Raw genomic sequence first — 12,728 nt, 5'->3', positions numbered from 1 at the left:
AGAAACAGGTGGCCCAGGAGGGGGTGGCCCAGAACAGGGGAAGGCCCCTCTCCTGCAAGTGTCACCGTGCAGCACAGACAGGATGCAGCACTCCCACCTGGACCCCAGCCTTGGAAGTCCCTCTCTCACTGCGATGGCAAGGCCACTCCTTCAGGGATGCCACAGGTTGAGGCCAAAGATGAAGACTGTCTTATGAAACAGTGTTTCCTGGATTGACTTTTAGATGCTTCAGTGGAGACCATGTGATACAAAAGTGTTCTGGCTTCCATCTGCAGCCCAGGGGAGCTTCGTTAACTTCACGTGAAGAACCCTAACAAGAATACATGTGCAGGGATGGAAAGGTAATCAAAGGCCCACTCTAGAGGCAGGCACTAAGGCATGAGCTACATTTATCTCCTGATCCGTAACAGAATCTTAATGAGCACCAGAACATTAGAAATTACTTTTCATTGGTGAAATGAGCTTTCAAGATGAGTGAATTGGCTACAAATATTGTACAGCCCCTTCCTTCCCTAGTATGAACAGGGTATAAGGAATCGGGGAGCCAAATTGCCTATGGCTTTGGAATGGTATCTGAAAATGCTTGCTGGAGTACTCTGTAACCTGCACAACCAGAGTTAGCTGAGTCTTGTGGCTAAAATACTCTCTCATCTGTTTGGAATGAATTTTCACACAAGATGCCATCAAAGCACCTAAGAGGACAGACACCTGGGACTACATCAAGCTTACTGCGGCCAGACGTCGCCTTGTTGCCAGCGGGTGTTGACATTTGCTTCCACAGCACCATAGTCTGTTAGTGGGAGAGGAGTCTGCGAGAGAGAACACCTAGAGGACTCACTCAACTCTAACTGAGGTTGTCAACAATCTCTCAAAAAGAAGACAAGAATCCTGCAGGATCCAGTCAGTGTGACTTAGGACCTTTTGCTCTGAGAACTTTAGTATTCTCACAAATAATCAGGGAACTTCTGAGCACAAGCTGAGTGAGTCACTCATACCACTGGGTACTGTTTTGTGACCTCACTTGCACCCAGAAACAAAGGGGTCTGGGGAAATGTGGGGTTACCTTTATATTTCTGAGCAGGCCTTCCACACTGCCATGCTAATGTGTGGCTTTCACAGCACGAGGATTTCTGATCTCAATTAAATATAATTCAGTTGGTAAAAATCAATCTTAAAGAACTTTGTTTTAACCTTTATTCTCTTCAATTATAAAAATACATACTACAGAAGTTTTACATAACAGAAAACAGAAAAACCAAAAACTCCCCCAGAATCCCACCCTCAGAGATGGCTACTCCTCTTTGGTAAGTATTCCTCCAGGTTTTTTAAGCATATAGTAGTACACAGCAGGAAAATGTAAAATCCTACTATATATGCGACTGCTCTTGAAGAAGTTTTCAAATGGTTCTGACAGATCATTCTGACCAATTTCTCTAGGAAACTTTAAGCATTAGTTTTCAGAGAAAATTCCATGACACTGCGGGTAGAAAAACCTCTAAGATTTTTCTTATCATTTATAATAAATATTATCCCAAGTGTTAAAGGTCAAATAAAGTTTTTAAAAATAGTAAATAAATGTGATACAGAGGAAAAAAAGTTCCGAAAATTATCCCAGTTTCTTATCAAAATCAAAACTCCTAAGTCCCAATTCCAACAAGTACCATAAAACGGCTTTAAAATGGGATTCTGAGAAACAATCACTTTTTTACCATAAAATATAGCTCAAAGTAATTCCACAATTTTGGGGTCTTTTTTTTGCGGGGGGGGAGACAAGGTCTCAGTCTGTCACCCAGGCTGGAATGCAGTAATGGCATGATCAAGGCTCACTGCAGCCTCGACCTCCCAAGCTCAAGTGATCCTCCCACCTCAGCGTTTCGCATGCCTGGCTAATTTTTTTTTTTTTTTTTTTTTTGTAGAGACGACGTCTCACTATGTTGCTTCATTTAACAAATAAGGGGAGGAAGGGCGGGGGCAGAATGGAGGACACAGACTAGAGTTCAGCTTTTACAAGTGGCAAAGGACAATTTTGATTCGGCCTCCCACAGCTTCATTTGTAATGCTTTCAAGACATCTTCCATCTATTGAATTGAAAAAATAAAAAATTAAACACACATATCATTTAAAATTATACATGGTTAAAAATAAGATATACACTTAATGCAATTTTGGATATGTGATACATTACATGGTAGATATTCAGTGTTTACCAAAACTATTTGCAGGCATAAATTTTTTAAAATAAAGCATAATTCTATCAACAGTAGTTCTCAACCTACAATCTGCATCTCTTTTATACAATCATCACCATCTCACCTATCTGGCCATGACAAAATGTTAACATCCAACAACAAGGCTATTTATACCACAAGAATCGAAGCAAACAAAATACTGATTTGAATCAAAGATGTATTTCTAGCTTAGCAAAATTAGAATACATAGTTTTGATTTTGTCATGAAATGTCTTCCTTAGTATTTTGTTGATTAAGCTTTAGCTTCATTTCAGTTCCCCAAAAATCAACTTTACTAACACCTGAAATGAAACAGGCACACTCTTCCTGCGATCAAGACAGATGACGTTATGAGAATTATCGTTTGTGGGGAAGCACTTCTTCACTGACAAATTGTTCATACAGAGATATAAAACGTACAGAATAAAATTACCTGTGTTAGAGACTTTTCTATTTCAACTCTGCTTTCAAGATTAAAAAGCTCTTTATCTTCTGACACAATTTGCTTTTCAGAGGACCCTAAAACATAACTGACGTACGGTACAAGGTTAAAATACAAGCCTGGTGTGGTGGCATGCACTTGTTCCCAGCTATTCAGGAGGCTGAGACAGAAGGATCAACTGAGGCTAGGAGTTTGAAACCAGCCTGGGCAACACAAGACCCCAGGCAATACGCCTGTTGTCTTAGCTGCCTGGGAGGCTGACGCAGGAGGATTGCTGGAGCCCAGGAGTTCAAGGACGCAGAAAGCTATGACCACAGCATTGCACTCCAGCCTGGGTGACAGAGTGAGACCCCATATCTTAAAAAAATAAGTTTTAAAAGAAATAAAAATAAAAAGCTAGGGGCGGTGGGCAAAATCCTACTAAACTACATTCAATTTTTAAAAACAACTGAATATACTTTTATTCCAAAAAAATTTCTCACAGTGTTTTCTCCTACAATTTAGAGTGTCTGACTTTTCCAATACCAAATAAAGAAGCAGGTCAAAGAAAAAAAAAAAAAAAAAAAAAAATACTGGCTTGTTAGAAATCATTACTTGAAAATATATTTAACCAAACAGTATTGATTTAGTTCGGACACTTCCGTGCCAATTTCTCTGCAAACTTAACTTTCTGAAACACCAGTTGTGAGGTAAACATTTATATATCAAACTTACCTTTCAATGGCTTCAACACTGAGGCAAAACAAGTCTCTCTTGTAATCAAGATTCTTGGGCGTGCATCTGTACACGTAGCCAAGATTGAGCGAGCACCCCGCACAGTACAAAGTCTCCAGGACGCTGCAATAAAGAAACGCCTTGCTTTAGGAAACGAAGTAGCAACTCATTCTAATCTCATTGTTAAAATCCATAAACACTTCGGCTTCTAAAGTATGCTATTCTGACCACACTAGGTCATACATAAAGGATAGGAAAAAATGATAGTAATATATTTACAATAAAAATGTAAAGACAGTCATCTCCAAGTCACAATGCCTTAAGTATCAAATAACAAGGGACATACAAAAAAGTGACAAGAGAGGATATCGAGGTGGTGTTTTTCTAGAATATAAATTCCTCAATCTGGTACTAATGTAACAAAGTGGAGAATAAATACCTTAGGCTTGCCAGCCATATGGTGTCTGTCACTACTCACCTCTGTCATTGTAAAACAAAGCACCTATAGACAATACTAACTGAATAATCTGTGTTCCCATAAACTCGTATTCACAAATGAGTGCCCGCCCCATGGGCCATAGTTTACCAAACTCTGCTCTAGTGGAAGGTAATACTGTTTGTCTTAATTTAAAAAAAAAAAAAAAAAGACTCTCCAAAGTTAGATGACAACCCATGCAATTGTTCCTTCATTCTAGTTACCTCTCAACTCAGGTTCCACACACTTGAATATACCCTCCCCTAAAGCCTACTCATGTCTCCTTAAAACCTGGCTTAGAATCCAGTGTCTCTCAAACGCCTTGTTGAACTGACCCATCCAAATTTACCATTCTATAAATACACTAAAATTGCCACTCCAACACACAGCAAAGTGATGACTGGAGATTTCAATCCAGTAGTGATCACAGTAGTAAAACATATACCACAATCGATTATTATTGCAAAAGTATTATCTCCTACTCAGTACATGAAATACTTGTAATCACAAAATATCTATTCCTGCTATCAAGCAAAAGGGAACTACCCAAGACTCACAGATCACAGACTACATCATTGTTTACTTACAGATACTGAGACACTATTATTACAGCAACATATGGATCAAAGAACAAAATGGATGACCACCTGATTAAGTCATGAATTCTCACTGATGATGTGATTAGCTGGATAATATGCCACTGATTACATATTAAGTGTCTACGGGCTTTTATAAGTTTCTACACTTTTTTTAGTTTTATAGTAGAAACAATCTCACTATGTTGCCCAGGCTGGTCTTGAACTCCTAGCCTCAAGCAGTCTTCCACCTTGGCCTCCCAAAGTGCTGAGATTACTGGCAGGAACCACCATACCCAGCCAGCTTATATAAGTTTTTATATAAGAAATATAAAAGTATGTTAGTAAATCCCACTTAAATTACTCACAGTGAACAGGCAAACCTCCATGCTATATATCAAACCTCATTACCATTATGAGACCGCCTCACACCATTACCAAGATTGCAAACTAGTATCTAATGTCATCAGCCAAGAAAGGACACTCAGAGAAACCAGACGCTTGAACTCCCCAAACACACAGAGCCATGAATAAGACTGTTTTATCCTGAGTTATCAAAATCAACCTAAACACCACCAAAAATAGGAAAAAACCCATTCACACTTCTAGAATCATCTTGTGGAACAATGAAGAGATGGTAGCTACTATTAAGGCAGCATCTTTCTGCTTTCACAGTTGGCAAGAATTTGGCCAGAATTCACCCTTGTCATCGAACACTAACATTGAGAAGGCAGTGCCAACAATCGTAAGGTAATGTTAGACAAGGAATAATCCGATTGTAAGATCCTCAACAAAGGACAAAGTCAGACTTAAGAGAGAAAACAGCACTGCCACCTTCACAACATATTTCTAAAGCCCTCAGTGCTCTTGCTGACCATCAGCAGAATGGCTCAGGCAGGTATTTCACAGGATGGGCCTATCAAAAAATTCCCTAGTGAAGTCCAAGACAACTGAAGGCAGTCTAATCGATGGGTTTAGGTGATATGAACAAACAGTATTAATAACTCTGAATCAAAGAGAGTGAATTCTCTATCAATCCTGATTAGAAAAAAGAAGAAAGTCTCTGTTTGGTGCTAGACTGTCTTTGACACTTGTCTCATAGTTGCAAATCTTTTAATAGTAAGAGAACAGACCTCAGGCAGAGAACGAGCCAGGCAACAATATCTCAGCTAGAACTAACAACAATTGTTTTCACTGTAATTCTCTCCAGAGTTACTTTCTAGTTATGGCAAGTATATATTTATGATAGTAAAAAGAATCCTTTTAAGATAAATTTAAATAAAAATTTTGAATTGATTTAATTTAAAAAATTTAGTATGTAATAGCACAGTTGGTAGGTAGTACACAAATAGAACAAAAATGACGGTGACATCAAAATGGCTAGAGCTAGGAAGTGGGGAAGAAAAAGCACTTCGAAGGCAGTAAGGAAGGATAACAAGCACAGTCCTAGCTCTTACTGCTAATTCGTCCCGTGACCTTAGCAAAGTTCTAGCTTCCCTGGGCCTAACTTTCTTCAACTACAAAATGAGAAATGATCTGAGCCTGGGTTTTCCAAATTTTTATGGCCTGCATGCCAGCACCACAATTTTTGTCACATTCACAAACTATCTGTACTGTTACTAATGTATCTTAAATGGAGAAACTTTTTTTTTTTTTTACTTTTTATGGAAGAGATATATAGGGCAAAGGTTACAGAAAGAGGACACAGAGCTTCCAAGACCTTTCTAGGTACACCCGGCATCTCATATTCACCAACCTGGAAGTTCTCTAAAACCTGTAGGGTTTTTGGAGGTCTTATAACACAGGCATGATCAATTAAATCATTGCTGATAATCTCTAGCCCCTCTCCCCTCCACGGAGGTGGGAGAAGAGGTTGGGGTAGGGCTGAAACTTCCAACCCTCTAATCATGCCTTGGTCCTTCTGGCCCCCAATCCTTAAGCTACCTAGAAGCCCCCCAGCCACAGTAATCTCATTAGGATTCAAAACGACATCATCATCACTCCAGGGATTCCAAGCATCTTAGAAGCTCTTCTGTCAGAACTGGTGACTAAGACCAAACATGGTAACAAAAGATACCCTTATCACCCCATCGCTCAAGAAATTAAAAGGGTTTTAGGAGTAACTAAGTATTGAATGTTTCTGTCCCTCACCAAACGTATCAGTTGAAATGGTAGCTCCTAATGTGATGGTATTAGGAGGTGGGGTAATCAGGAGGTATTTGGTCGTAAGTGCACAGAGTTAACTTTTTTTAATTGAAATATACTTTATTTGATAGGATACTCTAGCATCACTAAAAATGAAAAGCCAGGATTTTTAATATACATAAAATATATATAAATAATTAATTTTTAACTGTGTACCACCTAAAGTTATTTCATATGTAAGTATAAGATACAGTTTACATTTGGAGCAACAATTACATAGGGCAGCGCTTCCCACTCAGTTTGCTCAGGTGTCACTATGGCACATGGGTGGCAGGTATGGCAAGACATTTGTCCCCTCAACCCTTAAAGTGGCCACACAGGGCCTCAGATTGCTGGGGCTCCTGTGTTATTTGCTCTTGCCACAAACGGCCTTATCTGTTTACCCCAATAGGCTGTATATGTGACAGCAGCATTTTATGTGTGCCGTAACATGAGAAAGGTGGGCAGCATTAGCCTAAGGCACTCTTTAACATTGAGATTTTATAATACAGCTATTTTCTTTTTTTTTTTTTTCCAAGACTGAGTCTTGATCTGTTGCCTAGGCTAGAGTGCAGTGGTGATCTTGGCTCACTGCAACCTCTGCCTCCCTGGTTCAAGTGATTCTCCTGTCTCAGCATCCTGAGTAGCTGGGATTACAGGCATGTGCCACCAAACCCGGCCAATTTTTGTATTTTTAGTAGAGATGGGGTTTTGCCATGTTGGCCAGGCTGGTCTCAAACTCCTGACTCCCAGTGATCTGCCCACCTTGGCCTCCCAAAGTGCTGGGATTACAGGCGTGAGCCACCGCGCCCAACCTTCTTTTTCTACTTTTATTTTCGATTTTCTTCAGCACCACGCCCAAAGATCCAAAAAGGGAGTGTCAGAATATGCTTTTAGAAATCTGGAAACTCTAACTTTTCAATATTTAAAGGTGACCACAACCACTCAAGAACTGATATACTTTCTAAAACAGGATATAGAAAAAGCAAAAAGAGAACAGATATATGCAAACGACTGATTTTTTACTATCATGGAAAGTTTTATCCCAAGTAATCTTACTACTAGTAATGACCTTTTAAAGATTTTTATTAAAAAAAAAAATTCTCTAACATATTCATATACAGTTTTACTCACCAACCATTTTCCTTTTCACGTTTGGATAACTTCTGTTCCTTATCCACAGAAACATTACAGGAAACACCTAGAAACAGAGAAAGTAACAACAATTTATTAATGTGGTTCATTACAACATATATGCAGACAATTTCTAATCCAACTTTTTAGAACCTGAAGGACAAAAAACAAGCCCAAAGTCAGACACACACAACAGTGGTTCGAAACGAAATGTACTGGGGTCTTCTGGGAAAAGATGGCAGAATAAGAGTTATTTCCAACCAGGCGCAGTGGCTCACACCTGTCATCCCAACACTTTGGGAGGCCAAGGTGAGAGGATGGCTTGGGGCCAGGAGTTCGAGGTGAGCCTGGACAACATAACAAGACTCCATCTTCAAAAAAATGTTTAAATAAAAATTTAAGAAAAATTTTAAAAGGTTATTTCCTCCCTTTCCCTGAAAACCACTAACATTAATAGAATGGCTAAAATTAGAGGGAAAAATTCATTCCACAGTAAACTTGGAACCATTAGAATCTCAAATCACAGACTGCAAAGAACTATCTGCCAGTTAGTGAAACTGGGTTTCAAAACTAGGAAGATGCAAACAGCCAACACATATATCTCCAGATTTCAAACACAGGGCCCATTTCTCTAAAAGTAACTGAGAGGGTCCTCAAGATCCCAGCCACACATCTTTTACTTGAATAATGACTTGGACAGAGGTCACTGCTGGACTCGAGAGGCAGCAGCAAACAATCCCAAAGAATCCAGGTCTGGGACACACTAAAGGACAGGGTAGAGGGTGAAGAGAAATGAAGAAGGTACATCAGACCTAAAATGGCCAAAACAGACTCTTGATTTCATGGCCTCCTACAGTCTACCTTAACTCTGTAAACTCCATCCACCTGCTTGCTGAGATCAGAAACCAGGGTGTCATCCTTGATTCTTCATCTCCTCATCTTGCTCCCCCATATCTACTCCACTGATCCATTCCATCAATTCTACGTCACAAACCTCACTCCAGCCCCCAAACGACCAGCACTACCTCTTGCCTGGACTACTGCCCTGGCTCTTCACTGACCTCCCCACTTCCATACTTGTTCCTCCTTCGATGCTTTCTCCAAAGAAAATGCAGGGTCATATTACTCCCCGGCCTAAGCTAGCAGAATAATGTACTTACTAGAACAGATTACTACTCTTTAGAACAGACTACAACACCTTGCAGTTTCTGGTCTCTTCCTTCCTCCCTAAATCTTATCTTTATTCTCTTTGACCATACTCTAGTCTCAAGGATTTTGCACCAGCTGCTCAGCACCTATCAAAAGCAAAGAGCATGACCAAGAACTGTACCCGCAGCCCAGCTAGCATTCACGTACAAAAACAGGAAAATATTTTCAAGCACATAAACTTGAAATTTTCTTGGAGATGTGGACGTGGGGAGCACTAAAGATTAATCAAACAACTCAAGAATGAAAAAGCTATTAAGAAGCTTTCTTATGTTAATGAGTACTGGAGTTGGGAAAAAAAATTATATAAACATTATAGGATCGGGTGCTGTAACTCACATCTGTAATCCCAGCACTTTAGGAGGCCAAAGCAGGGGATTGCTTGGGGCCAGGAGTTTGAGATCAGCCTGAGCAACATAGCAAGACTCTGTCTCTACAAAAAATTTAAAAATTAGCCAGGTGTTAGTGTGTGTCTGTTGTCTCAAGCTACTTGGGAAGCTGAGCTGGGAGGATAGTTTGAGTAGGCGTTCAAGGTTACAGTGAGCTATGATTGTGGCACTGTACTCTAGCCTGGGCAACAGAGGGCTGTTAACCCACTATAACCCTATTAAAAAAATAACCTATTAAATAATTAACCCTATTTTAAAAAATCATAGTAAGGCTGTGTTATGGCTACAACAGAATGTAAATGTACAGAATGTAAATGTATAAACCTTAACAAAATGAAAATAATTAAACTAATTAAAACTGGGTAAGGAAGGAATGGAAATGAATCTGAATTCATGTTTGTCTTTACGGGGGTCGGGGGGGCGGGGAGATGTTAAATCCTATTATCTAAATCTGATAAATCAAAAAGTGTATAGTTCTTTAAACTATGTTTACTATTTTAAAACTATGGTTTAAATTTAAAAACTATTAATATAAAAATTAACAAAAATAATAGCCTTTCTATAAGTAAAGCAAAACAAAGAAAAGAGCCCACATGGTAAAAGATACTATCGAAACAAAGTACAAATAAAATGAAAGACGTAACACCAAACATGTTATTTCTTAAAAAGATGTAAACAAGGTACACGCATTCAAAGAAAGAGCTTTTCCTACTGTATCAAAAATCTGCCTGGTTTTTTGTTTTTTTTTTTTTTTTTGAGATGGAGTCTAGCTCTGTTGCCAGGCTGGAGTGCCAGGCTGGAGTGCCTTCTCCTCCCCCCGATTCAAGCGATTCTCCTGCCTCAGCCTCCGGAGTAGCTGGGATTACGAGTGCACACCACCATACCCGGCTAATATTTGGCTTTGGCGAGGGTGGTCTGGAATTGTTGTATTTTCAGTAGAGACGGGGTTTCACATGTTGGCCAGGATGGTCTCGATCTCCTGACCTCGTGATCCGCCCATTTCAGCCTCCCAAAGTGCTGGGATTACAGGTCTGAGCCACCGCGCTTGGCCTAGTTTGATTTTAAGAAGTGCAAAGAGTTTATCTCAACTTTCAGTTAACTAGGGGACACTGGTGTGCTCCTTTATTCCCAGTATTACACGAAGGAAAACGTTCCAGAAACGTCGATAACCCGGTGATGAATTTCTCCCATGGAAACATTTATAGTATTCAAAGAGAGGAAAAACCTCATCTTGAAAAACCACAATTCAAAACAGCCATTTTTACACCAATTCAGAAAAAATATGTGCACCACTTTATCCCCAAATACTTTAAAAATAGCAAAATGAGGGAATAGTGGAAAAACAGAGGTAACTGCTAGGACCAGGATTAGAAACGAATTCCTGCCTTCTTCTGAACTCTTTTGCTACGTCCTCCTTCCTCGCCAATTTTGATGAGGTTGGTGGTGCTTTTATGGCAAACCTCCTTCCCTTTCTTCCCCATAGCACTGTGTTCCGTCAGCTCTGCGGCCCTATCACTGGAGACTGTAGAGGTATCCGCTGATGCACACAGCCCGCTAATTTCTGTGGGGAGTAATAGTACTGGCTGCACCTCAAGTGCTTACAGTCTACTTGACCATTTGTTTCTCTTTTTTTAGGGTCTTTAAAAGTGTTATTCTTTGTTGCCCTTTGCTTCTGAGTAATGCTCACGATGATGCTGACTCAACCGCTGCTCTTCTGGGATCGGGGTCCCCAGAACAGAACCAGTCGCCCGAGAACCAAAGTGGAGGGGTGACCCTCCTCCCCTTTTCCTGCGACAGCTCACTCTCTCAGACTTTTTGCTCTTAAAGTCCCTGGACAGCGCCAAGGAGCCCCCGCCCCCTCCGGGGCCGCCCCGGCGCGGCACACCTGGAAGGCGACCCCACGCCCCCATGCCCGGCTCGACCCAACTGACAGCGCAGCAGGATGCAGTTGGTGTCCTCCTGGCTGGCCACCCAGCTCAGCGAGTCGCCCAGCGGCCGCCGGCAGCCGCAGCACAGGAACACCAGCGGCCTCTCCTCCGCAGCCCCCGCCTCCTCGAGCCGCGCCTTCTCCGTGTCGGCCACCGACGCTTCTTCGCTCATGGAGCTCCACATGCTCGCCCACTTCTGCAGCAGCTGGTGGCGGCTCGAGTCTTCGGAGAGTCTCTTGCCCAACAGCGAGGAGTCGCTGCCCTTGCCCTTGTCGCCGCACTCACAGCCGCCAGCGCATCCTCTGCTACACCTCAGGGCCCGAACGCCCGCCATTACCTACAAATCGCCCGCGCCCCAGAGCGCCAAGGGAAAAAAAAACCGCGGCTGCACATGCGCGGGGCGGGGCGCGTTGGCGGAGGCCGAGAAGGGGCAAATGCTTGAAGGGGCCGGACGGCGGGCGGCCTCTAGTGAGCATGCGCGCCGTGCGCCCTGGGCCTGGCGTGTTAGTCACTGCGCCTGCGTCAGGTTTTCCAGCCTGAAGAAATTGACGCTGCAGACCTGTTTGCTTGTCTTCCTAAGGATTATTCACCCCTTTCCGTGGGAGGGGCAGCGTCACTGAGAAAGTTACGGGCTGCAAGCCTGAGTGTCTAAGAACCACCTGGCGAGCTTCTTAAACAGATCGCCAGGCTCTATCTTCACAGACTCTGGTTCAGCAGGTAGCAGGTTAGCCCGAGAATCTGCATTTCTAACAAGCTCCTAGGCTTGCCCACGCTGTCAGTATTGGCAGCCCAACCTTTTTGGGGGCATGGGGAGGAGTCTTTCTATGTTGCCAGTCTCGAACTCCTCGCCTTAAGCGATCTTCCCGCCTCGACCTCCCAAAATGCCAGGATCACAAGCGTGAGCCACTGTGCCAGACCACCACTCTTTTTCTTCTTTTTTGTAAATGGACTAATTATAGTTGCATATAAGCAACTCCACTTTTGGTGAACACTGCTCTATTTTGTCTGCTCCTGAGGGCCTCCTTTCCATGAAGTGGAGAAGGAAGGGGATAGGGGAGTCCCTCGTCACAGGGTCCTTTTGCGCATTGCTATTCCTGGAATGAGACCCTGGGAAGGGCCCCGGATCACTCAGGCTGTCACTGCAAGGAAAAAGTTGAGGAAGCAGCAATGCCCCTGGAAAGCTTGGAAGTGTGCCTGCTGCTTGGATCAAGGAATAATTCGTCCTTGCAAGGAAGAAGCATCCCTTCTTGATGATAAGGACAGATTTCCCCAGCTGCCCCAGAAAGCCAGCCTCTGCCTAAAACACCATAGGTCAGCAGGGAAAGCTGACGGGGAACCAGCCAGCTTCATGCACCGGAGACAGCCTGGTGGCATACCTGGGAAGAAAGCTACCTGCAAGGACCTACCTCTGTTCCCACTACGCGCTGGGTGTCCCCCAAGTCACTGCCTACTT

At 42.3% G+C, this 12,728-nt stretch overlaps 1 protein-coding gene across 1 annotated transcript; it reads right to left on the bottom strand.

Annotated features, from left to right (window-relative positions):
- Positions 1–1,171: 1,171 nt before the first annotated feature.
- MIS18A (MIS18 kinetochore protein A) lies at positions 1,172–11,751 on the bottom strand. The gene is made up of 5 exons (XM_011989049.1): positions 11,279–11,751; positions 7,753–7,819; positions 3,385–3,507; positions 2,662–2,758; positions 1,172–2,078 (listed from the first exon to the last, which is right to left on the bottom strand). Exons 1-5 carry the CDS (start codon positions 11,607–11,609, stop codon positions 1,998–2,000), a joined length of 699 nt encoding a protein of 232 aa, XP_011844439.1. The 5' UTR covers positions 11,610–11,751; the 3' UTR covers positions 1,172–1,997.
- Positions 11,752–12,728: the final 977 nt, after the last annotated feature.

Source organism: Mandrillus leucophaeus, unplaced genomic scaffold (assembly GCF_000951045.1).
Source record: "Mandrillus leucophaeus isolate KB7577 unplaced genomic scaffold, Mleu.le_1.0 Scaffold345, whole genome shotgun sequence".
NCBI classification, from domain to species: Eukaryota; Metazoa; Chordata; class Mammalia; order Primates; family Cercopithecidae; genus Mandrillus; species Mandrillus leucophaeus.
This window is presented reverse-complemented; position numbering and strand designations above follow the sequence as displayed.

Coding starts and splice junctions, on each gene's coding strand:
- MIS18A (XM_011989049.1), bottom strand. CDS start 11,609: ATGGCGGGCGTTCGGGCCCTGAGGTGTAGCAGAGGATGCGCTGGCGGC. Junction 7,820..11,278: donor CAACTGCATCCTGCTGCGCT/GTCAGTTGGGTC, acceptor CTCTGTTTCTAG/GTGTTTCCTGTAATGTTTCT. Junction 2,759..3,384: donor AGTGTTGAAGCCATTGAAAG/GTAAGTTTGATA, acceptor ACCGTACGTCAG/TTATGTTTTAGGGTCCTCTG.